The sequence below is a fragment of the Mustela lutreola genome, chromosome 15 (assembly GCF_030435805.1).
Source record: "Mustela lutreola isolate mMusLut2 chromosome 15, mMusLut2.pri, whole genome shotgun sequence".
In the NCBI taxonomy this organism is placed as follows: Eukaryota; Metazoa; Chordata; class Mammalia; order Carnivora; family Mustelidae; genus Mustela; species Mustela lutreola.
The window spans coordinates 23787258-23814337 of NC_081304.1; the positions used below are offsets into that span (position 1 = coordinate 23787258).

The following is a 27080-nucleotide window of genomic DNA, read 5'->3' on the forward strand; positions in this document are numbered from 1 at the left end:
AATCGTACTCGAAGTGATAGTTCTCGTCAGTCATTCTGTACACCCAGCGCGGACTGCTCTGAGTCCAGACGTTCACGTTCACATGCATTCAGTTGATTATCCACGCACTCATCAGGCATTTTTTGGAGAAACGTTTACAGAAAAAAAAAAAAAAAGCAAACCCAAAGTCTTGACTTTAAAGAACAATGTATCAGTGATGGAGAAAAGATACACACTTGAGATGGGAACCTGTGAAATAGGTGCATTTGGGAAGAGCCAGGGGCTGAGAGAACACAGGAGCACCTTCTGTTGCCTGGAGCAAAGCCAGAGAAGCTGGTGCAAGTAATACTGTTTTGGTTGGATTATTTATTTATTTATTTGACAGACAGAGATCACGAGTAGACAGAGAGGCAGGCAGAGAGAGAGGACGAAGCAGGCTCTCTGTTGGCCAGAGAGCCCGATGTGGGGCTTGATCCCAGGACCCCGGAATCATGACCTGAGCCAAAAGCAGAGGCTTTAACCCACTGAGCCACCCAGGCGCCCCTTGGTTAGATTTTAAAAGAGTTGGTAGAAACGGCGTGGTGGGGGAACCATGTGCAGAAGATTAGGAAGGAGACCACTGTGTAGGGGAGAAGGTAGGCAGATGAGCTTGAGCGGAGAACAGTACCAGGTGATGCATGGATGCTGCGGGTCCGGCAGGAGATGGTGAAGGGGCTCTGACTGCTAGGATTTCAGACTTAAACTGTAGGCAATAGGAAACCACCATTTTCCTATTTCCTAGGAAAAAACAGAATTTTCCTTTTTTTTAAAAAAAAAGACAAACAGGGAGAGACAGAATTTTCCTGTTTTCTAGGAAAAGATGTGGGAGATTCTTTCAAGAGATGTGGCTAGGAGGGATTCGAAAAGGGAGAAGTTGGAGACAGAAGACCAGCTAGAAGGCTATTTCACTGGTCCTCTAGTGGTCGGGACAACTATTGTGATGGCTGTGGGAATAAGTAAGAAAGGGAGGATCCAAAGGATATTGTAGAGGAAGAATCCATAGACCATGATAATGACTTGGATTCAATGGGCCAAAGAAAAGAAGTAAACAAACTCTACATTCTGAGTCACAAAACAAGCCAGTCAAGCATCAAGCCTTAGTAATTTTTTATTTTAAATGAATCAACTTGAAATGACTGTTCCTGAAAAACATTTTTATTATCTGGCCGTTAGGGTAAGATAAAGATATGTGCTGTATAAGAAACCTAGATTCCTGCTTAATACTTATTAATAGACATTGTCATTCTCGATTTCTTAAAAACTCATTTCCATAAGAAATGTCTAAGGAAATTGATTTAGACTTGTCATATAAATTTTTATCTGAAGGAGGCACCGTCAATACTGAATAATAAAAATAACTTAGATACATGCCCAGTACACATCTGTCATATATATATGTGTATATATACACACACACACACACACACACACACACACGCACGCACACACACACATCTATCTATCTATCTATCTATCAATGAAGGACTCTCTAGAATGAAGTTTTTTTTTAATTAAAAAAAGTACCTTTTTTTGAAATTCCATATTGAAGACCTAGGTCATTTGATCAAAATGAGGTTTAAGATACTGTAGAAACATAAAAGGATAAGTACTGAGAAGCAACTGAAGAGTCCTAGGGTTACTTGAGTGGTTAATATTAACCTTATCATGTCTTTTCTCTTTTTTATGAGAAAATTTAGCTAAAATTTTTAGCTAAAATTAGCTAAAATTTTTCCAAATTGTTTTAGCAAAACCATGGTAAGATAGAAATGACCAATAAGCAGGAAACAATATTAGTATGTGTGTGTATATACATGTACAAATATACTTTCGGAGAAAATCATGACATTCCCATAGTCAGAATTTTTAAAAAATTTCCTTAATTAATAAATGCTTTAGTTATATTACTTACTATATTATGTCAAAATATATAAAATGAACACAGTAAAGAATAAGCCTTTCCCACCCCAACCCTGGTATGCTTGTCCCTCCATTTATCACTGTTACTGCCATTAATCATTGTCTCCAATGTTTTAGGAGTCCTTCCAGAGATATACAATGTGTCTACACACAGGAAGATTATTTGGGATAGCAAGATGATTTTGGGAAAATAACTTATTTTTTATTCTATAACTTTTTTTTAAATTTTATTTTTATTTAACAGAGAGATCACAAGTAGTCAGAGAGGCAGGCAGAGAGAGAGGAGGAAGCAGGCCCCCTGCTGAGCAGAGAGCCGGATGCGGGGCTCGATCCCAGGACCCTGGGATCACGACCCGAGCTGAAGGCAGAGGCCCTAACCCACTGAGCCACCCAGGCGCCCCTATTTTTTATTCTAAAGTCAGAGTTTTCTTTTGCTGGGTTTCATGGAAGGAAGTAAAGATAGTTAAAAAAATAAAGAGAATGGGAATTGAAGGTGTGAAATCAGAGATGATGAATATGGAACTGGATTGTGTGCTCCCACAGACAAGACTCTGGAGTGAGATTGGGAAGCTGGGGGCAGGGGGCGGGGGTGAGGGGCGGAAACCAACCAAAGGCAGTATCTGGGATGAAAGTGACCATAGAGAGGAGGAAGGAAGGCATCACAGAACAAAGGTGAAGACATGTCAAGAAAGAAAGGTCCTGGTAAGAAATGAGTGGGTGACAGAGAGAGGACGGAACCCAGCAGAGCATCCCTGGCTCACATGCAGCATGGAACAGAACTACAACACGAATGAGGACCATCATCTCCGCGGCTCATCCTACCTCATAGCTGCGCCTATCCTGGGAGGTCAGTTCAAAGCAGGATTCTTTCTTGGAATCTTTTCGCAGGTAGGGGGCCATCCGTACACTGTAGCCCTTAATGAGAAAGGTCCCCTTGGGCTGTTTGCCTGCAAGACAGGAAAGCTCCCTGTATCCCTAGAGAGATGCAACCACCAAGGGAAGGCATCTTCTCTGGAATGTAAGATAAAAGCACCGAAACAGCTGTTGCATCCCCGAGGAACCACAACAGTCAAGGAAAGGTTATTAAGGAAGCTTAAGAAGAGGCTACCGTGACAGCGAGGCAGAGATCACTGCCAAGCTAGGGAAATGCAACATGAAAGGTTGTTTTGCCAAAAGAGTACAACAGAGACAGAGAATTTATTAGAATGTTAAGAGATCTATAATAACAGGAGGAAGGAATTATTACAGCAGGGAGAGTGTGGCTGTAAACATGAGGCTCTCGAAGGCTATTAGAGAACTGTAGCACATTATTATCAGGGCCAGCAGAGCTCACATTCGAGGGGAGGGACAGCAGCGCAGGGGGCGTGATGAGTTCCCGGGATCTCTTCCTCTGCCCTATGCAGCATTTGGGCTGGACTGCTCTCCCCCCTCCTGCTGGTCAGGTGGGAGTTGGTGCTAGAGGGAGAATAATTAAAACTCAGTATTTTATCCCTCTTCCCAGAGGTCAAATTGGGAAGTAGCAGAGAACGGGTAATTATCATTGGGCAATGAAGGAGGAGGAACAGGACTAAGGGAAGGAAAGAAGAGACAACTCTGCCTGTCACTACCTTTTTTTAAAAAAATAAACTAATAGGAACGGGAAAAGAGGGGCTGGTTCCCAGTGATTGTGTGTCCTCCTGGTGTGGTTCAGGCAGAACATACAGAGGAGGGGAACCACAGTGTCTGGGTGATGATTTGTGTCCTGTTATCATGTGCAATGGATTGCTTAATACGTGCTTTTTGAGGAGGATGAAAGGTGGCAGTGTGATGACAATATTAGGAAAAGAAAAGAAAAGAAAAGAAAAATACTCTATCTTTACCTGGTTGAGCTAAAAGAAACACACAAACACTCTACACTTGCTAAGAAAAATGTCTAGGGCACAATAAGAAGTAACTGGTGAGAAGGGAGCCATGCAACAGTGCTTTTTGACACCAGAATCTTTTTTCTTAAAGTATCTCTCCTTGTTCTAACTGGCCACTAAAATGCTTTGTTGTTTCTTTGGTCACCAGGTTTTATTTCACCCTGACGGCAAAATGGTCCATAAAAGTCTCCAAGTCTCTCCCTCTCCTACTCTCTCACCTTGAGTACAGAGGATTCTGAATGAATGAACGTGGTTCCTGGCTTTGTATTCAGATATGCCAACCACTTATTTAAATGCAAAGGAAATGAAAACGTTTTTACAATTATGTAAATGTTATATTAGTTGGAAGGTTTAAAATAAGAAAATAGCTCCTGGCTGGCTTGTACACCTAGAATTTGGGGAAGAAATTGTGGCTGCTGGGCTGGAGAGTGGTCTGGGGGTTGGATGAAAAGCTGGGCATGGTTTTTGAGCTATGTGGCTATGATGGCCAAGTAAGGCTTCACACTGAACCCCTGGATGGGAAAGTCTCTGGGGAATGTAAGAGGGTGAATCCAAGATGAAGTCAGGGATACCTGTGGCTGGCAGAAAGGCAGGGTGAGCCAACTGCCTTGAAGCCCAAGGGCGAATCGTAAGGAGGCCAAGTCATTTAGCAAAGCTGCAATTCTTTCTGCTACCTTAATAACAAAGGAACAGGAAATCTGAAGGCCATTGGGTAGATATCTCATTATTCCCTGGGACTGGGTATCTGGGCATTAGGAGATGCATAGTCCTGGGAAGGAAGGAAGAGGGGATAAACAGAGCATGGAAGGAAAAAGAAGGGTTTATTGGAGTCACTGGCCTCTATGCCAAGCGGGCAGATCCTGAAGAAAGCCCCCACAAGAACTGACACATTGCTTTTCTTTCTTTCTTGCTTCATAGAATTATTCCTGGGGCTAGTTAGAGTATGCAGGAGGGTTCCTTGTTGAAAGTTTGTATTCACTTACAATGATGATTTTTAACTTGTATTTAATTGTGGCTGCCTCCAATTTGTGCTTGTATCCTGTTCCTTCTCACAAACTCAGTGACTGTTAAGCACGGACGGGAGGTCTTCTAGGGATAGCATCTGAGGGTTGTGCTTGATAGACTCAGTGGTGGCTCATTAAGAAGCTGCCTCTGGCCTGAGTCAACACTTCACTGCTGCTGCCATCTGGCTGGAGGGTGTCTCTTGGGCACAGCAAACATTTGGGTCTCAACACTCCATGGCTCTAGGGATGTCCACTGGACTATCTCCCGGTACTCAGTAGGGTAAAGTTGAGAGCACATTCTTAGAGAGTTTGAGCCCAGGGGTTCTATTTCTGGGCTGTCAGTAACCTGTTCAAATCCTTCTCAGATTTTTAAAAAATATTTTAATGATATTATCAACGTCTATAACAAGTTTGAGCTTCTTTTTTTAAAAAAGATTTTATTTATTTATTTGACAGAGAGAGAGATCACAAGTAGGCAGAGAGGCAGGCAGAGAGAGAGGGGGAAGCAGGCTCCCTGCTGAGCAGAGAGCCTGATGTGGGACTTGATTCCAGGACTCTGAGATCATGACCTGAGCCGAAGGCAGAGACTTAACCCACTGAGCCACCCAGGTGCCCTGACAGTTTGAGACTCTTAAAAAAGAAAAAGAATGCCAAGGTGTTCAACCTTGATAATATTAGTCATAATAAAAGAAAACTTTTTTAACATTTCATTTTATTTTTTAAAAGATTTATTTGAGAGAGAGCACAAGCATGTGCTTGCACGTGAGTGGGGGGAGGGGCAGAGGGAGAGAACTTTCAAGCAGACTCCCCGCTGTGTGCAGAACCTGACCTGAGGCTTGATCCCATGACCCATGAGACCATGACCCATGAGATCATGACCTGAGCTGAAACCAAGAGTCAGATGCTTAACCACGTGAGCTACCCAGGCGTCCCAGAGACAACCTTTTGATATGCTGACCACATGATCCTAGCGTTTAAAGGGGAAATTATTTCTAAATTGGCAGCTGAGTTTTTGGGGATGGGCAAGGTGTTACTTACCCAAGCCTCTTTCTTTCCCAAGCATGTCCCTTTATGGGTGTTAGTTAAAGACTGCTATCTTGAGATCTAAGTGCTTGAGAATTTACGAAGTGCTTGCATCCAGGAGTGAGATGCTGCTGTGCAAATGAAGAACACTTACTTTTCTCATTAGCGTAGTAGTAGAAGAGGCCTCTGCTGACAACACACCACCGCTTCTGCCACTCCGATCCGAAGAAACTGTGATCTAGACGGAACAGCAGTAAGGGACATAAATTCAGGTAACTACAGCCACTGACGAGTCTGTAAAGTCCAACACACAGTCCAGTGTGTTATTGTTTTATTTCCTAGGTTAATGGACTGTAAAACCCTCCCTTGCACTCCCGCAGGCTATCCCATATTGACTCAGAGTCCAGAGGGCTCGCTCACTTAAAGGTCCAGATTCTAAACAGGGTTTGCCTGTTCTGACCCCTCACGGCTGTCCCGCTATCTATCTTCCTTTATAGCTTTCGGGTTCTAATCTTGTCTAGTACTTTTCAAATGCTCTGTGATACTTTCATGTGGTGCCTTTTAGCAAACCAAGCTGATGCTCCAGGCTGGGGGCATGAGAACGGCTTTGGTTGCACTAAGGCAGTTTGCATTTGAGAGCTAATCCTGGGACCCCGGGCTTACTAGGGTAGCAGGATTGACTTTAATCCAGTGAATGACAGGTCAGCAGTTGGGTTGCTTCACACAGGATGCAAAATTACACTCTTGGCAACATAGTTTTACTCTATGGGAACACAGTGAGAGATGAGAACAAGAATATCATCACTCATTCACTCAACAAGTGTTTATTAAGCACCTGTTGTGTACCAGGTGAGCAAAGCAGAACCAGTTCTTATCCCGAGGGAGCTCACAGTGGCCTGAAGAGTCTGGGGCATCTCTCTTCAGCCTACACACACACACCAGACTTCTTTTCCTCTCCCGCCTTCCTTTGGGCCTTCCCCCTCCTGAGCACAGAACTGGGCATAGAAAAAGCACCTGCTGTGTTAGCCCTCTTTCCCCTCATTTCCCTTCCCTTCCTGGAACGTTCTGAGACCTGTGGGTCTGGTCAGTACCTTTGCTTTTCTTCTCCAAGTATCCTTGCTTGATGATGTTATCAAGCTCTTGAGCTCCTTTTAGGAGGTCTTCCACTCCTAAAAGGAACAACAACAGGATGCTTTGTTGAAACCTGGCAGGATTTTCTTTTATTTAGGCTCCTTTCGATAATCCACATTAATGAAGGGGGCACAGAAGGGCAGTTGCTTAAATAAAGCACAAAATAAAACAATTTTTATATGACCGGGGGGAGAAAGCAAATTTTCTTTCTTCCTAATTATATCTAATGTCAAAATCACTTATAATGATCGAAAGCTACCTTAGTTTGTGCAAGGAGAAATAGCTGAAATATGTACTGATTGGCAAGAAAAGGACTCCAGAGAATTAAGAATTTGCTGTGGGTATAAGCTCCAAATGCAATAATCCACATTGAGACGATCAAAAGTCAAATGAATAGCTACCAGCAGAGAAAAGCTTAATGAGTGATAGAGTTCACCATAAATGCAGCCACCTCTGTGACAGTAAGAAGCTCACACTCATTCTTAAAAAAAGAAAAAAAGAGAAAACAACAAAACAGAAAACTACCTCGTGAACATAAATTTTATTAAGTTTGCACAGAGAAGGGCTATGCAAGCTGAACTGGTAGTAAGTGCCACGCCCTGGTTTTGTCCAACTATGAGAAAGGGTCTAAGAACGGTGGGAGCCTTTACTGAGAGAGGACTCTGGACCTGGCGTCGGCCTTCAAACGTATGCGCTAACATCCTTGACTTCCAGTCAGCTTCGTTAGGTACAAATTTATTGAGAAGTGAGGATCCTCATCCATTGTTCACTACTGAGGTTTATACTTGTTTTACAGAAGGGAGGGGTCAAAGACAAATGGGAAGGAATGAACTCCTCGAAAAATAAAATGGAACAAGAACGGCAAACAATAAAAAACCCTTTAAAAAAAAACCCTTTAAAAACCCTTTAAGTCCAGGGTCGCCTGGGTGGCTCAGTCGTTAAGCGTCTGCCTTTGGCTTAGGTCATGATCCCAGGGTCCTGGGATCGAGCCCCGCATCGGGCTCCCTGCTTGGCAGGAAGCCTGCTTCTCCCTCTCCCACTTCCTCTGCTCATGTTCCTACTCTCGCTGTATCTCTATCAAATAAATAAATAAAATCTTTGTTTTTTAAAAGAATTTATTTATTTATTTGACAGAGAGATCACAGGTAGGCAGAGAGGCAGGCAGAGAGAGAGGAGGAAGCAGGCTCCCCACTGAGCCGAGAGCCTGATGTGGGACTCGATCCCAGGGCCCTGAGATCATGACGCGAGCCGAAGGCAGTGGCTTAACCCACTGAGCCACCCAGGTTCCCCAAATAAATAAAATCTTAAAAAAAAATACAAGTCCATGAGACTGAGGAAAAAAAATACAAGTCCATATTTCTTTCTTTCTTTTTTTTTAAAAAAGATTTATTTATTTATTTATTTGACAGAGAGAGAGATCACAAGTAGGCAGAGAGGCAGGCAGAGAGAGAGGAGGAAGCAGGCTCCCTGCTGAGTAGAGAGCCCGATGCGGGACTCGATCCCAGGACCCTGAAATCATGAACCGAGCCGAAGGCAGCTCCTTAACCCACTGAGCCACCCAGGCACCCCCATATTTCTTTCTTTTTAAAGTCTGTTTTATTGTTTTAGTAATCTCTATACCCAACAAGGGACTTGAACACATGACCCTGAGATCAAGAATTGCGTGCTCTTTTGACAGAGCCAGCCAGGTGAATTAGGAGAAATGAAGGGAATGGCCTAGCAGAATCCTAATGTTTGTTCTTTTTAGTCTCCAAAACCAAAGCTCTTTTGGTTTCCCTTAATAGATTTAGAAATCAGAATAAAACACAAACCAAATTAAGGCACAACCCCATACAAATCACCTGGGTAACCTATACAATACCTTGAGATTTTGGGTGAAATCATTGTTTTGTCAATTGCTCAATTTTTTTTTTTTAATCTACAATAACTAACACTTATTCAAGGGTGGCTATGAGCTGGCACTTACTTCTTGTTTAAAACATTTCTTGTTTAAAAATCACATTTTCAGGGCACCTGGGTGGCTCAGTGGGTTAAGCCGCTGCCTTCGGCTCAGGTCATGATCTCAGGGTCCTGGGATCGAGTCCCGCAGCTTCCTCCTCTCTCTCTCTGCCTGCCTCTCTGCCTACTTGTGATCTCTCTCTGTCAAATAAATAAATAAAATCTTTAAAAAAAAAATCACATTTTCAGACAGTTGAAAATGCAACTCATATTTTACCTTTTGCTTCTAAGCAGTTTTGAAATTAGTTTTAAACATGGAGATCCAAAGAGTTTTTCTTTTTTCGTGTGTCGAAGTGCCTGATTCTTTCTATTCGTCCTTACTGTCAACTTCCTTGTTCCCGGACTACGTTCATCTGTGTGCTCTACAGTGAGCAAACTCTGTGGCTGCTATAAATCCTCCCAGATGGGTCTCAGGGTGCACACGGGAGATGAGCAGCGGCAAAGGGAAGTTCATTTGTCTAGGATCCTTGCATTCCTCCCAGCCCTCAGAAAATTCCAATGCCTCTCTGAAAACGCTCTCCAAGAAAAGACAAACTGAACCCCTAAAGGCGGAGTGGCTGGGTTTCGGGGACCCGGCGTGGCTCAGAAGGAAGGTCCTTTGCAGGAGACCCCGTCCTCTCTGCAGCTCTGGCAAAAAGTGCTCCTAGAGGCCTAAAAATTAACAGAAAGACGGAAGGGAATGAGAAGAACAGGATCTCCTAAGCTTGGAGGATCCATCCCTTCCTCCAGTTTTGTCCTTTTCCTTTTTCCTTTCCTAAGGTCTTGTTAAACTTAGAGACACAGCTTCTTGTTAAAGATGCTGAGAGTCTGAATCATAAAAGACGTGTTAAACGTTCTATTAGAATCCAAGCCTCCTTTTTTTTAATGCAGATCTAAATGCCATTTTATGGAACATCTATAATTATGAAAATGGGAAGACATTGCCTCGTGTGCAGGGAGAGTCTGTGAGTATGAATATTACATTAATGTGCCCACACCAGCTCACTGATCCTGCTGGCAGGAGCATAAAAAATGCTTGAGTGAAACTTTTATTTAGATGTTAAGACTCCAGGCCCCAGCGGGGTGACAGAGACAGTCCCTGCGAGCTGCCATCAGAGAGAGAGTTTGAATTGAATTACCCAGGGGGGAAGGAAGTAGAGATGAGCAGTGCTTCGCTTATTTAATTTCATTTACTTTCAGTACATTATCAGCATGAGGCTTTTCTCTCCCCACCAACCGAAACCCAAGAATGCCACCACCAAGAAAACAAAGACACAATGCTGCCGAGATGTTTGAACTCTTAAGTCACGAATTCTAGGAAACTAGGGGTCAGCCTCGTCACCAGCTTCTCTCCCGAAGAGTCACACTTAGTTTGCTAAAATTGGGCAGGGAATGAGTTGCTGAATTTTCTCTCTTGGTTATTCACCAATAGATTCTGAAGAGTACCAGAGCTAGAAATGCAGTATTTTAATGCGCTGCATTTTTAGCAAGATGTGTTATGTTGCTTTCTTATGAGAAGGGATCGCTACTGATGAACTCTCTTGCCTGGTTCCCCTTATGGGCAGTGGGGAAAATGGGATGATAGGTGAAGTTTGAAAATTTTATTTGAAAATAAAAAAAATTAGGAAATCGAATCAAATCAATCTCGATTCTAGTGATGGTCTTCAGTACAAGGCACTGTGTGGTGAGTATAATAACAGAATCATTCTCAGTGTATGTTGACGCCGAGCTCCATTTCATTAGCTCCATGATCTATCAGACAAATCCAGAAAAACCAAGATGGGAAGCCATTGTGGCAATCCAGCTGTCTCATCTCTCAGTGTCTGCTCGGAGTCCTACTGATCAAGAACCAGTGATCCTAGGACGCACCACGTCAGCCATGGTCCTGGGGTGATGAGGCAGGAGGGGCCTTCTGTGCTCGAGTCCACACCTCCTGGCAAATGAACAGATCTGCAGAGCTTCTTAATGCCTGAGAGAAAGTATGTAAATGCTCTGCAGGATGATAATAAAAATAGGAAGAAGCTGCAAATAATGGCATGAGTTGCTATTTTAAGGCAAAAACATTTATATTTAAGGATACAATTTTTAAAAAATAATCAAGGCTTTTTGCCCATTACCTGAAAAAAAGATATCACCGTCTTAATGAAAAAATAGAAATGATTTAGATTTATTGGGAATAAATGGCCTTCTTGGATAAACCTAAGGGTGTATCACATTGTATCAGCACAAAACAGAATTACATTCGTGTTATAATCTCTCTCTACCACAGCACTTAACTAAATCTCCCAGAATAGCCCATATAAAGAAAAGATTCACTTAGCTGAAGGATGTGGGGCTATAAAGATAAGATCAGTAGAGAAGTGTTACCTAGAAGTGATGGCCACCCAACTTTCATGGCAGATGAAGATAAAAGAAATTCTCAGACATCTTTCTCTCCTCATCCAGATGCCTTTAAACCCTTGTTTCCCACCCACACCCAACTCTGTAGTAAAAAACGACAGAGTAGGATTCCATCTCTCAGCGCTAAACAGGACTCCACAGTCAGCTGTGCACCGCAACAACAATGGGGACCCTTTAGAGTGTGATATATTTCCATAAAGCAGTCAATAAAAAAGACACGGGAGCTTATGTGAGTCACGGCCTATTTAATCAGCTGCGTTCTAGCCCACTGAGAAAAGAGAATTGGAGAAATCACTTGGTAACACCGCAGCACAAGGCTAACAGCACAAGAGGCCACACCATTTCACTGCAAAAAGGCTGTAGCCCCTGCAAAACCAACCAGATGCCCGTGAACTTTCATTATGGGCAGCTGGCTTGGTTTCTTGTTAAACCAACCTGAAATGAAAATCAATGATTTTTTTAAAAAAACATCTTTTGTTAACCCCCACATGTCCCATGAGCTGTGGACCTCTCTCATCCTTGTTTTTCCTTTCAATTTAAGTTCTTTTCAATCATTTGGGAAAGGGACCAAACTCCAGCTTAGAGACTGATAGCTACAAGAAGTGAATTTCAGGCAGGGTGAAGGTTAACAGGCTCCCCCCTTGCAGTACCCATGATGAGAACCCTGGGGCGTTGAGTGGATGATGTTGGAGAAAATTTAGTATTTGAAGGCTGGGGATGGTAAAGCACCATCTGCATTTCCAATCCACTCATAGTTTGCTGGTATATGTACATTTGTAGACAAGCAACAGTCACATACTTCACAATGCCTCAAACATACGCAGGGGAAGAATATCGCAGGGAGGGCTGGGAGGGTAGTAGTTTCCTGTCTGGTGGTCACTGGTCCTAAATCTCCTTTGCATTTGGTTTCCGTGGCCTTCTTTAATAAACTCCTTAACAGGGGGCACCTGGGTGGCTCAGTGGGCTAAACCTCTGCCTTCAGCTCAGGTCATGATCTCAGGGTCCTGGGGCCAAGCCCCGCATCAGGCTCTCTGCTCAGCGGGGAGTCTGCTTCCCCACCCCCTCTGCCTGCCTCTCTGCCTACTTGTGACCGCACTCTGTCAAATAAATAAATAAAGCAAAATCTTTAAAAAATAAAAACCTGTTAATTAGGGTAACAGTCCAGACAGCGTAAAAATCTGTAGAAGAAATCATGTTATACTGAGGATAAAGAAAATTTGTGAGAGATTCTACGCCAATGAGAAGTACTAAGAAAAAAAATAGATGAACAAAATAATTAAAATGAATACGCTTTAATAAAAATGAAAAAAAACCCCCTAAGTTTTAAATCTGCATTTATTTAAAAAAATATTTTGTTTATTTATTTGACAGAGACCACAAGTAGGCAGAGAGGCAGGCAGAGAAAAAGAGGGGGGAAGTAGGCTCCCCACTGAGCAGAGAGCCTGATTCGGGGCTCCATCCCAGGAATCTGGGATTATGACCTGAGCTGAAGGCAGAGGCTTTAACCCACTGAGCCACCTAGGCACCCCTAAATCTGCATTTAAGAAAAGATTTATTTATTGATTTGATATCAGAGAGAGAGAGTGAGAGATACCAAGCTGGGGGAGGGGCAGGAGGAGGGGAGAGACAAGCAGACTCTGCTCTGAGCACAGTGGACAACATGGGGCTCTATCGGAGGACTTTTAGCTGAAATCAACAGTCGGACACTTAACCAACTGAGCCACCCAGGCTTCCCTTAATCTGCATTTTATAAAGCATGTTTATATCTCATTTGAGCTTCACAGCTGCCCTATGAAGTATGTATTATTATCAGCTCTACTTTACAGACCAGGAAACTGAGGCTCAGCGAGATTGCCAACCTTGCTGAACGCTGCTCAGCTGAAGAGCCTATCTATGCTCTTTCCACCACCCTGAGCCTGGGTTGAGACACCTGAGGAATGATAGCGTCTTCCTACCTCACGCTCCCACACAAGGAGACCCATTTAAGTAGGGGGAAAGTCACAGAGGCGGTTATTCTAGTGGCTGGTGTCATAAAATTATTTTAAGGTATTATATTCCTTTTTTACTTTTTAGTGTCCTGGCTGACTCATCTGTAGAGTCGCCTCCTAGGCAAGTCTGTGTAAAGTCTGAGAGGTCAATAGATACACAGTACACAGCAAAATAAAAGAACATAAGAGAATGTGAGCAAAGGATACACAGGTTAAGAAAACGCAGAAGGAAGCGAGCTGGAGCTCTCCCAGCCGGTACTTGGACACCAAGGTTTGGAAGGTGTCTCGTGAGGTGAGAGTGGTATCTAGGAGAATGAAGCCCTGCTCCAGTGCAGGGCTCACTCAGAAATCTTGAATGTGACTTGTCTACTCTTTAAAGAAGAGGATTTGGTTTAAAAAGAAAGGGGATTTGGGGGTGCCTGGGTGGCTCAGTCAGTTAAACATCTGACTCAGGTGATGATCTTGGGGTAGTGAGATCGAGCCCTGTGTCGGGCTCCACACTGAGCATGGAGTCGGCTTGGGATTCTCTCTTTCGCTTACCCTCTCCCCACCACCCCTGCTCACACTCTCTCTCCCTCAAAAAAGAAAAAAAGAAATATTTTTACGCTAAATATCCAAAATTGGTTTTCTTTTCACAAAACATTCCACCAATAATGCCAAGCTGTAAGGTAACATAGAAACCATGAATATTCATGGAGGGTGAAGAGCCTTCTCTTTCCTACAAAAAGGCACCACACTAATCCTCTAAGAGGCCTGTGGTCTTGGGCGATGCTCCTCTCTACATCTTCACTTTCAGTGGAAGTTTACTTATAAGAAGTGAAAGTATTAGAAAAAAGCCCTTCCAATGTCAACACGCTATTTCTAGCAATTAAATGAACGGTAATAATAATCAGAAGCATCTTCTGTGTAAATATTTCACTGTAAAGAATGACTAACTCAGAATAATAATCCACTGATTCTCAATCATGGCATGATGATGACACACTGGTGTTTTTGATCAGTTGGAGGTGTTCGTCTAAAGGGCAGAGATTTTGAATAATTTACTTTTAGAATGAGAACGGAGTCAACATTTTTCTTAATAATACCATTCATCTGCATTCTGATATGCTTTCTTAAGGGAAAAAGTCAATGAAAAATAATTTAGAGCGTATCTTACTCATGCTAGAGTCTATGGTACTAAACGCATCAGATGCACTGATACAACTGTGGCAATCAAGAATTCCCCCAGCGCCTTATTTCCTTGAAAAAAATTGGTATTTCTTCAAAATTGTGGGTGTTCCACAGAAGTGGGTTGAGCACATAAATGTTGGTAGACATGTGATATGGTGAGAAAAAGGCTAAGAATTCATGTGTTCTCCACACAAACTGTTTAAACCCAGAAAGCCTCTTGTGTCTTCTGATTTCTTAATTTAATTTAATTTTTTAAAAGATTTTTATTTATTTGACAGACAGAGATCACAAGTAGGCAGAGAGGCAGGCAGAGAGAGAGAGAGAGGGGGAAGCAGGCTCCCTGCTAAGCAGAGAGCCCAATGTGGGGTTCGATTCCAGGACCCTGAGATCAGGACCTGAGCTGAAGGCAGAGGCTTAACCCACTGAGCCACTCAGGTGCCCGTGTCTTCTGATTTTATTTATTATGCGTATCTGTAACCCAGCCCCCTCAGCTTTATTGTTATCCTAGGAATCCATCCTTAATACTGAGCCACAAAGATCCAAGCTACCTGAAGCCTCTTCAACAGCCAACCCACGGTAAATAGCAACCGTGCAAAGTGAGAATCCGGGTACCAATCTGGGCGGCAATGCCCAAATGGCCCTGTGACTGCCATAAGGAGGTGGAGAGGATGTAAAATGCTGCATTGTCTGTTTACAAACGTTGAAGGATCACTGTATTCCCTCCTTGTCCTGCGGCAGATCACCATTATAGATGTGTTACTCGAAGGCATTTCTCTAAAATGAATGATAAAATATAATTTCCAAATCTATTCATTTACTACTCCATTGGACTGTGATAGGAACACGGAGAAAAGGAAAGCAAAAGAAAAGAGACTTGCCTGGTTTTGGAATTACTTTTTTAGGGGTTTGGAATCACTTTTTTTTTTATTTGGTTTACTTTCCTCCTGTCTACCATATTGTAACCAGAAATCACTTTTCTGAAACATAGATGTGGTCATGTCACATTCCTGCTTAAAGCTTTTAATAGTTCCCAATTACTTAGAGGATGAAACTCAAGCTCTCTAGCCTTAACAGAAACCTTATGGAAAAAATAAAAAAAAAAAATAAATAAAATACTTTGGTCACAGCTACTTTCCAGTTTCATTTTCTTCCAGCCCCCATACCTCCTGATACTCCAGCAACAGTAAGGAACAGACTGCCTCTGGAACATGCCATGTACTTCATATCGCAGAGCTTTGCTCATCCATGTTTCCTGCTTGGGAGTTCCTCCTCCTGTCTCTCCATTTTCCAAGTAGGGCATGCTTCTTTAAGACTCCATTCAAATGTCACATCTTCTCTGAATCTATTTTCCTTCTGATTTTCCTTCTGTAGAATTATATACTCCTTCTCCTGTGCTCTAATACAATTTTCTATAGGGTGTTCTTATATTTTCTATAGGGTTCCCAGAGGCCCTGAAACTTTTCTCCAATACTCTCTAGTCTTGCCTCTTCACTTAGGTTTATGTAAGACCTTAGTTACTAGGTAGAGCTACTATGAACAAGGAAATGGAAAAGGGCCACCTCTGGGAAAAGGAATGTAGCTGTGGGTCTAGGTAGAAGGCAGTAGGGAGGGAGGATGGTCTAGAAAGCGAAGAGAGGGTAAAAGTAGATCTTGCACTCATAGAAGAGACATGAACTGAGGACTAAACTCAGTGAACAGACATCATAGCACCTAGATCGAAATGGGGGAACGAGAAGAGACCAGTACAGCTGTGCACCTAGTGGGACGGGCAGTGTTTGCACCGCAGTTGTCTCGGTAAGGAGAGTAAGAAGACTGAGCAGCAACTGGGACACGCCGACAGCTGAGAGCCATCAGGGCTAGGGTGTACTTGAAGTAACTGTTGAACTGATGTGGGATTAAGAACGATCCTTCCCTAAAATATTCCACAGTAAAGGCTAAGGAGTTTGGTGCTAATTATTTAATTTCTTGAAGCCTGAAGAACAGCTGCTGGTGGAAACTATGGTCCCTTTCAAGGGCAATAGAATCATTATTCATTAGTTTTCCCTGTATCCCCTGGGGCCTAGCACACACAGTAGGTGCCCGATAAGTATTTGTTAAGCTGAACTGAAACCACGCCTAATGGGACTTGTGGTCTAAGAAGGCAATATGGGAATGAATATTTGGTGGCTAAATCATTTCCACCTAAGCCACAAATGGTAACTTCTGTTCTGCTGTATATTTATAATTTTAATATTAAGATTGGTAACATGAAATAAGAAAAAAAAGGGGGGGGAGGGGAGAAGAAGCTTTAACCAAGAGAACAAGGAGGAAGTGGGCAGTGCAGAAGCCAGGATGAGTAACGGGACTAAAAATGATAGGAAGAGGGGCAAAGAGAGCCTGGGGGGAAAATTAGAAAAAATGCCATGAACCTCAACTGGAGGGAATTACATTTCTGAGCCTATTTCACAGCCGTGTTGAGATACCAGCTGTCTTCACCTCAGCTCTTATCCATCTTCAGGAGAGCATCAGTGGAATCCAGAGGAAGCCATAAATGGATGAAGGACTGAGCCCAAACTCCCAAAACTTAAACGGATAACCAAATACTTTTCAGAAATAGCTGTTGAAAGCCACTTCTGAGCTACAGACCTTGAGTGGCTGAGAACTTGACCTCTTCTGATAGTACTTCCCTAGTCTTATTCTCTTGTTTCCCTGAAAAAGCGGTATTTTTCCTCTTTGAACTTCCGCAGGCACATCTGTTCAGCATCCTATATGCAGACATCCTATGTGTGCCTGAGCATTTAATGCAGCTGACAGTGAGAGCTATGTGGGGATTAGTGTACCCGAATCCCAGGGTCTCTATTTTAGTTACTCTCTGAATCAGAAGATTTCAAAGAGAAATCAAATGATAATGATTTTGCCTTCTTCGTGTGTCTCTAGTTAGACATTTGGATATCATCAGAGCGCTGCATCGAGAAAACTTTTAAAGCAAACAAAGCAGAAAATAAAAAAGAAGACTCAGGAACTAATTATCGTGATTCTCTGGGGGTATTTCAGGGTGGGTGATCTAATGAGAACTCTCACACCCCATCAGGAAGAACTTGATGGGAATGCAATGATCTTAGCATTGTGGCTTTGACCTGGTGTGTATCATCTACTGGACAAAGCGTCCTTCCCAAGCCAGATCACACTCCCAGCTAGCTCTCTGGGTATCTATGGGCAGCAGTATGAGAACAGACAGAAAAAGGATGACTGTACTAAGGAACCTTTAGGGCAAAAATCGCCCCCTTTTCTTTTAAGTTACACATCTGAGGCTTAAAATCTCTTTTGAGTCTTCTGATTCATTTGATAAAACTCAAGCAAGTTTGAAGTAAGTCGAACTTTGTGAGGGAAAAAATTAGAGAGGGGAAAATGAGGGTGATGTTTCTAGACCCAAAAGTTTCCAACCAAATCACCAAGTCTGTAATTGCAAAATAAAAACACTAAATCTCAATATCTATTTGCACAGCTCATTAACTAAGGGCTCACACTCAGCAAACAGAGAGAGAGGGTGAAAAAAAAAAGAAAACAAAAAAAGGAACCTTCAGTACCAAATACATGTGGAAAGTTACTACAGAGACCTGTCCTGCCCTGGATCTAAGCTAGACTCTGTCCAGCTAGGCTGCTGTCAGATGCATGGGGTCTGTCCGTCTTTATGGCTTATTTAGAAAGTAGCAAATAGGGATGACGCAAAGTGTCTTTTGTCAGACTGTGCTGGAGAGAGAAGGAGAACATTCCTTTCCCCACTGAGCATTATGAACATTACGGCAAGCACTCGACCTGCTCTGCTACTGGGACAACATGATTTACAATGTGAAAAGGGAAAACCTAAATCACCAAGTAATGAAAACATTAAAGTTAATGCATCACAAGTGAGGAATTTATTACCATTAACTCCAATAAACAGTTATAAAACACTCGTCCTTTCCTGTCCATGCACAGGGACACAGACACTGGACTTCATTAAGCTCAACTTTCTTTTCTTCCTCACTAGACCAGTCATGTGTGTTTGAACCAACCACCATTTATTGTTAAGTGGACTGGTTCATTTTCCAGGACTGTAGAAAGCTGAAGGCACATCCATTTTGCTTCACGGTGCTTGGTACAGACGGATGAAAAAGCAAAGTTTAGAAGACATGCAGCTCGGTGTTGCTATATAAGTTTATTTAAAAGTCCCTAAAATGTATGTCTGTTAAAAGCAGAGTAGCTCTTCCGAGCAGCCCTTCTCAGAAGCAGGCATATAAGTAATACTGCCTGGTGAGGAGGGTGGCATATTGGATGCCAAGGCACGTCAGGTGCGTTTAGCTGAATAATTTTTCCCTTGTTATTGTTTGGTTTAGCACCTTAGAAGCCTCAGATGGAAACCCATTTCCTTCCAACATTCTTCTCTGTCACAGGGGCATGCCAGTTTATTACCTTAAGGTTGTTCATGAACAAAAGAGGCTGCACATATTGGATGGCTAGGGTACATTGGTTACAGACTCATTTGTTTTCCAGGAAGAAAAGAACGAAAGTGTCTTTTTGGAGAGCCAACTCTAACTGTGGAATTGCCTATGTGGTACAGACAGGAGGGGCAGCATGAAATTCAGGCTTCCTGGACCAAATAGTTACAGTGGCAACAATGATAATAGTAACATTTTATGTTTGGATAGCACTTTAATTAGTGTTTGTTAAATGGTTTCCTTTATGGCACCTCTTTGATTCTGATACAGACAGAAAGGCCTTACCAGTCTAGAGTTCTGAGGCTGAAAATAAGGCTTAGGGAGAGTAAGTGACTTTCTCACAAAGGCTGGAAAGAAGGGTCAAGACACAAACTGGTTTCAGTTTTGTTTTTAAGCTCCAAATCCTGTACTTTCCCCCCCCCCCTACACATTTGCATCATAAATCACGTTATAGTCACAACTATAACATAAAGTCAAGATGAATAATTTTTTTTGAGATGAAGAATACTTTAATTCTAGATTTCTCTATTCAGATTTCAGGGTTTTTAGGACCAACTCTGCTAAGCCTCTATGGTATCAGTATTGCCAGAGGAGCCTGGGAGTTGTCGGGACATGGTCTTTGGCATTCCCCAAAAGGCAGGTGCCTGGATGACCTCCCTGTCCGAGGTTCACAGGGATGTCAAGCTTCGCCCACTGAGTGGACTTGCTGGGCCTCTCATGGGCTAAACTATGTGGAATGTAGGAAGGGGTCTGGATACAGAATCCGAGCAGCATATCCTATGATACCCAAGCCAAATTTCTGGAAGTAAGACCAGCTGTCCTAAAGCAGCATAATTTGAGCAGGCAGCAATACTTAAGGGAACTCTTCCACATCTTATTTCATTACATATGTTAGCATCTCCGTAAGGCACCCTAATGTGGTCATAGCCCATATGACCACTGGAGAGGTCACAGGGCTCTCCAGTGGTGATGGAGCAAATGACTTTGCTGCTCGTTTTACCGATGGGGAAACTAAAGCCCCACCAGCTAGATGCTGTGACTCACCCAATGATGTCATTAGGTGACTCACTCAACAGTGGCATGATGTGACATGACCCACGGCAAGGTGACTAATTTGTTGTAGAGTTGAGAAGAGAAAAAGAGTTTTCTGACTCCAGCATGATATCACCCTTTTGTTCCCATAGTCAGGTAAGCCTGGCACAGGGGGTTTAGTTGCTGTGGGGAAATGAGACCAGGGAGGTCCCAAAGCTTGCGGAAGATAGTTCGGTGAGAGTAAGAAGCCATCCTGAAAACACGTGGACTATTAAGTAATAGCCCAAGTCCTGAACACTGAGGTCCCTAGTTTCCTTTCACTGCTCAGTTCCCAAAGCCCTGCTAAGTAGGTATATAATGGCACCATTGGGAGATTCATGGATCTTTCTCTGGAAAAATGAAAGACCTCAGAGTAGAGACCTATAGCTATAGATGTTTGGGAGACCTCAAGCAAAAATGGTTGGGTCCCCTCATCACTCTCAACTTCAGGCTTTCTTTTTTTTCTTTTCTTTTTTTTTTTTTTAAAGATTTTATTTATTTATTTGACAGAGAGAGATCACAAGTAGGCAGAGAGGCAGGCATAGAGAGAGAGAGAGGAGGAAGCAGGCTCCCTGCCGAGCAGAGAGCCCGATGCGGGACTTGATCCCAGGACCCTGAGATCATGACCTGAGCCAAAGGCAGCGGTTTAACCCACTGAGCCACCCAGGCACCCCAACTTCAGGCTTTCTAAAGTGAGGCCCAGCAGTTGATATGTTCCACCTTGGCATGCAGAAATTTCTTTCTTTCTTTTTAAGATTTTATTTATTTTTTTGACAGAGAGAGAGATCACAAGTAGGCAGAGAGGCAGGCGGGTGGTGGGGGAAGCAGGCTCCTTGCTGAGCAGAGAGCTCGATGCAGGGCTCGATCCCAGGACCTTGAGATCATGACTTGAGCTGAAGACAGGGGCCTTAACCCACTGAGCCACCCAGGCACCCCCACACAGAAGTTTCGATCTGCACTTGGTGCCCCACTTTTAAATATAAGTAGGATCTAAGGATCACCAGACTTTGCAGAAAAGCTTCCAACATGCAAGACAAAGAGCAACACATGTAACAGATAAAAAGGAACTCAGGAAAGAGAGCTAACGTAGGATGCAGAAAAGAAAACGAAAAACCGAAGCAAACAAACAAAAAAGCCATCCTTAATCTTCCCAGAGGGATGAGGAGACATTACATCTATGAGATGATTAGAAAGGAACAGAGAGTGATCAGACAGCAAGAGAGGAGAGTCAGAAATTAAATATATCACAACAAACAATAGATGAGTCAGGAGATAGAATTGAAGAAATCTTAAAGAAACTGGGCAAAAAGATCAAGGGAAACAGAAGAACTAAAAATATTAGAACATAGAAAATAAAGGGAAAGAAATGATGGAGTTTCTCAAAATGAAGAATGTGAGTCTTCCAATCGAAAGGGTCCTCCATGCTCCCAGAATACGAATGGAAGAGAGACTCATACCTTGATAGTCATTGTGAAATTTTTGTAAAAGCTTCTGAATCAGGAGGGAAAACAGGTTGAATATAAAGAATGAAGAATCAGAATGGCATTGAGCGTCTCCACAACAATACTAGAAGCTGAAAGTCCATGAAGCAAAACAATCCAAAGTCTAAGGTGAAATGAGTTCCATCAGTGTTCTTACACCCAAACTGTCAATCAAGTGTGAAGGTAGAATAAAGAGGTTTTCAGAGATGCCTGGTTACAAGAAATCTGCCTCCTAGGCAGCCTTTTGCCGGCTGCCACCAGAGGCTGCGCTCCACCAAAAAAAGGGAGTCCAGCAAGAAAGAAGGGGACGGTAGATCAGGTGAGACTCGGACAAAGGAGAGACAAAGGGAAGTCCCAGGGTGACAGCTGTGCCCTGGGCCTCCAGAACAGTCATAAGGGCTGGCAATAAATAAAATCTACATTAAAATCATGTATTAAAATCATGTAAGCCCTAAAACCAAACTAACTAAAAATGATGGTATAATCATGTTGGGAAGAGGAAGGGAGGAGGTTTGAAGGTTGGGGTGAGATAAGAATGTTAGATCCTCCTCTGCCATGCATGATATGAACTCAATAGATAATGCCTGAAATTGATAAATCAAAAAGAGCTGTATAATAATATTTAGAAATGTGGAAGTACACACCATAATTGATGAAAGAATTGAAAGGGTTTGCCTCTGGAGAGCAGTACTCCAGGATTGGGAAGGGCTGACTGCTTGTAGTCCTACAGTGTTTGATTTTTTTAAGATTTTATTTATTTATTTGACAGAGAGGCAGGCAGAGAGAGAGAGGGGGAAGCAGGGTCCCCGCTGAGCAGAGAGCCCAATGCAGGGCTCAATCCCAGGACCCTGAGACCATGACCTTAGCTGAAGGCAAAGGCTTAACCCATTGAGCCACCCAGGCACCCCCAGTATTTGATTTTTAAAAAACATTATGGGTGGCCAAATACACAAAATTCTCAAGCTTGATATGAAGGGTGCATGTCAGAGGAATCCAGAAAAGAAAGAAGAAATCAGTGTAGAACAATGTGAAACAATTTGATTGAAAACACTTAACACAAAACCATGTTTGAATTAGGTATCATTTGACGAGTATTTTAATAATCTGTGGTCTTTATGCAATTTCAGGACTCATTTGCAGCTCTAATATTGTGCTTTGTTTGTAGCACAGGTCTGATTCTGCTTAAGCTTTTCCTGCATTGGAAGGAACCCACAGAAACAGCTGCCTTTTTCCATTGGAGATTTGTTTTACTTCACAAGTAACAAAGGGTATGCAATCCCATTATGAATTTTGGGGTCAGATGCCCAGGTTATGAACTTGGCTGCAGTTTACAGAGTACTGTTGTATCATTGGGCATAGCCAGCGTTGAATAAAGTACCTGCAGGTGAAATCACATCAGGGAAAATCTATTCGGAAACTACCATGTGGGAGGCCTTGTGCCAGGGAGCAGAGAATTCCCAGGATGTCCCAGAAAGACAACTTGAGAGCACTGCAAAGGCACAGAGTGCAGACATGATTTTAATTTATAGGGTTGGAAAGGTACAAGGCCATAGAACAAAACACCTGTTGTCCTGCATTTATGTTAAAGGTTTCACCTTTTTAAAAAATAATCAGAAACACATCATCATCATTCTTGACATAAATTATACTTTCGATTGGAGGTGGAAATCCTGTTTTAAGAGTAGGAAGGGAAGGAAAAGTAAAACTGACTGCGTGTAATTTTTCAAGTGGGAACAGCGGCAATATGAAGATATATGGGCATCAGACCCATTGATAGAGGAAGGAGGCTGTGCTCTCTTACCTCTTACAGTGTCACTCCTGTGACCTCTACCATTTGAAATGCTTTGATTCCACCTTGCCCAAGGGACCTGTGAGCACTGGGTAAAGGGATGAAGGATGCCTATGCCTGACCTCACCTTTACATTGTCTAAGGACTGGAGGTATAAATCAGCTTTCCCCTTGAAGACCTGAGTGTCAGAAGCTCATGTGAAATGTTGGAAATATTAAATGATGTCCCTTAGGCTTTTATTGTTACTCAGTTTTCTCCTGTAACTGGGAGAGCTGTTCACATGAAGGATACTCTCCCCCAGGACCTCAATTTGTGTATAAAATGAAGTATGAAACGCCAGCAACTTCTTGCCACTTTGGAAAGAAAATAAACAATTAGTGGTGGTTGCTCTTAGCCCATTGGTCCTGTTTATATATATGATCTCTCTGCGGGTTCTCTGAGAACAGTTTACACCAACGAAGGTGTGAGAGCACCCTCATTACACATCCTTATTTCCAAGATAATAAATTTGTGATTGTTAAAAAAAAAAACAAAAAACTCCATGGACAATTCAAGACATTTTCGTGATGGGGAAAGACAAAAGTGTTTTCTTTTATCCTATTTAGCAGAGAAAGTGTGCTAATAATTAGAATTGATGAATAAAATGTCTGGGTGCCAGGGCCCCATTTCTAGCTCCTCGTCGTCTTCTCTCCATGAAAGACTTGAAGCACAGCTACGCAAAGGATATATTCCCTATCACAGAAACACGAATATGTGTTTATATAGAGACTTACAATTTTTAGAGCACTCTCAAACCTCTTATTTGGTTTGATTTTTATAACAGCCTGATGAGGTAGGTATTTATAGGATCTGGAATGAGAGGATAAAAGTAAAATGAAATAGTTTAAACAGCTTAGAAGAGAAGCCAGAGAATTATTTTTTAAAAATATTTTATTTATTGGGGTGCCTGGGTGGCTCAGTGGGTTGAAGCCTCTGCCTTCGGCTCAGGTCATGATCTCAAGGTCCTGGGATCAAGCTTCATGTCGGGCTGTCTGCTCAGCAGGGAGTCTGCCCCCCCACCCCCGCCTACTTGTGATCTGTCAGATAAATAAATAAAATCTTTAAAAAAATATTTTATTTATTTATCTGGCAGACAGAGATCACAAGTAGGCAGAGAGGCAGGCAGAGAGAGGAGGGGAGGCAGGCTCCCCGCCAAGCAGAGAGCCCGATGTGGGGCTCGATCCCAGAACCCCAGGATCACAACCTGAGCTGAAGGCAAAGGCTTTAAACACTGAGCCACCCAGGCACCCCAAGCCAGTGAATTATTAAGGATTGCCTAAGACACTGTAGAATCTTAATTACGCCAGGTTTGTAAGAGATGGCCAGATGTATGAAAATATTGATACGCCTGTGTGTCTCTGCTGTAATAGAGAACCAATCTCTAAATGACCCTCTGCTCCATGTTTCAAGATCATATTCCAGGCATGAAAGGATATTCAGAATGGTGCAATGTGCTCTTTTAACACGTGCTCTCTTGCCATCTAACTGTGTGGCTGAACTAGGGATGAATGGCGCTACTCCTCAAGGGGGCAAGAGAAAGTGTGAGGGCTGAAGGGAGGGATTCCAAACACAATATGAGAAAAAATGAAGAAGGAAGGTTCTACTTTTCCCCAGAAGCCTAATCTTCTGCTCAGTGATTGAAGAAAAAAAAAATTTTTTTTTTTTGGGGGGGCGGGGAGAGTCTCACCAAGTAGAATTGGTGCTGCTTAACTAGGACATGTTTCAGGGAACTGGAGAAAGGTCCCTCTTCCAAGACATCTCAGCAGACTTCCTGAATTCCTGACGTTGCACCGTGAGGTGCCCGTTCCCTGAGATTAAAGCACGATTCTCCGTTGAAATACAAATGCCTCTGGGAGAGGTGGCACATTAAGGAGGCATCCTCGTTCACCGTGTGCTAGCAAACGGATGCATCGAGGATTGTCGGAAGAAGGAGGCGCAAAGTCCCAGCTCCTGCAGGGAGGAGGCCCGGCCATCTGTAACCCTGCAGTAGGCCATGGAGCAGAGATAATAGCGGACAGAAGTCGGTCCAGCAGTGACTTATCCATGAAGTGTGTGCGGCTGACGACACTGCCTTATGCCATTATCCGTCATTAGCACCTTGGAGCAGTGGTTCTTAACCGCAGCTGCACATCAGAATCACCTGCCAACCTTTCAAAAGATGTAGCTATCTGAGCTCGTCCGAGATATGCTGAATCAGCATCGTCTGGAAGTAGGGCCCAGGCAATGTTTATTTTTACAAGGCTCTACGGAGGGTCCTGATGTTCAGCCAGGGCTGAAAACCACAGCCTCAGCATGAATTTGTACGTTAGGCCCTTGTCCGCCTAACAGCTTGCGGGTATGCCTTGGTGAGGTTGGTCCCCAGATTGGGGGGGGGGGGCTGGACACTGAGTACCAGAACAGCTGGTAAGAGACTGGAGAGCTGTCCTCAGAACAAAGTAACCAAAGGTGACCTGGAAGAGAACCAGGACAACTTGTCCATGGCACAATTTTGGTGAATTACTCCAGAGCATTATCATCAAAATGTGAAGAAATGACATGAATCCATAGAAGTTAGTGTCTCTCATGTATCCTGAGACTGGACGGAGGCAGTCTGGAGATGGGGGGGCACTCCACATGCTCTGGCCCCATCAAGATCCAACACCTTTAGTGTGTGATTTCTGCCTCACGGTCCAAGCTGGATCCAGCTCCAGCCAACAGGAAGGAGAGAAGGGGACAAGGAAGAGAGCACCACCCTGCCCTCCCCAGTAGGGACACGTTTGTGGAACCCTAGACGTTGACACATCCCTTTCACATTACACTGGCCAAATCTAGACACCAGGAAAGTAAGGGGGCTGGGAGTTGTTCCGGGCAGCCATGAGCCCATCCAGAAATGCAGAAGAGGGGGAGAAGGGATACAGGGCAGTGACGGCCGCACTGGGAATTGTGCATACAGTTCAACCAGTACCGGTGGCCACCTTATGAACCTAGGCTATCCCACCGGAAGGAAAGCAAATGAGTGTGGTGAGAGAAGTCTGCTTCCTTCCAGGTGTTGGGTAATTCGTGAGGATTAGAAGAACGTGTTTTCCACTAATGAAGAGTGAGAATTTGTTGAAAGTACTTATCTGTGGCCCAGGAGTCATAACAGAGGCCTCAAATAAATGAAGTGCCTGGTTTGTCTTTTGAAGGCTTATGTTTCCTCTTGGAATTATGTGATTCAAAAATCCACTTCTTGCCTAATGAAGGGCTGGAATGTGGTCCTTCTTGCCCAAGTCCCTGGAGTCAACTTCTGTCATCTGTCAGGAGCAGAATAGCATTTTAGACCATCGATTTCCTCACTAGCTTCTAGGACACACAGTGCTAACTAGGAAGAACTACTAATGCCAATTTCACATACAGATTCTGCTTGGAGATGCTTAGAAAGATCCTGATCAGTGAAAACGTGTATTTCCCCCCAAATCAAGGACTCCAAGTGCAACCAGAACCATGCTGGTCTAGAAGCATGCAATCTAAAATGTTTAGCTCTATGGCCGTGTTTGGATTATTTCATTGACTCGGATGGTGTTAAAAGCAAAGTGCTGCTTCGTTTCCCTTCTGATCTCCCCAAATCGTCCGATAGACTTGTTTCCTTTCATACAAGCTGATGGGATTGCATGGCCAGTTAGCTCAACTAGGTGGGGCATGGAGCTAACCAGACCAAGGTCACAGGTTTTATCCCTAGATAGGCTGACTGGTGTA

At 43.2% G+C, this 27080-nt stretch overlaps 1 protein-coding gene across 1 annotated transcript in view; it reads right to left on the minus strand.

The window, feature by feature from the left end:
* Positions 1 to 27080, minus strand: part of SKAP1 (src kinase associated phosphoprotein 1) — a 279913-nt gene that overhangs the window by 42628 nt on the left and 210205 nt on the right. Inside the window, exons 5-7 of the mRNA XM_059149961.1 lie at positions 6955 to 7032; positions 6018 to 6101; positions 2758 to 2882 (exon numbers count right to left, since the gene is read on the minus strand). Coding sequence (XP_059005944.1) covers positions 2758 to 2882; positions 6018 to 6101; positions 6955 to 7032 — 287 coding nt within the window. The remainder of the gene's footprint in view (positions 1 to 2757; positions 2883 to 6017; positions 6102 to 6954; positions 7033 to 27080) is intronic.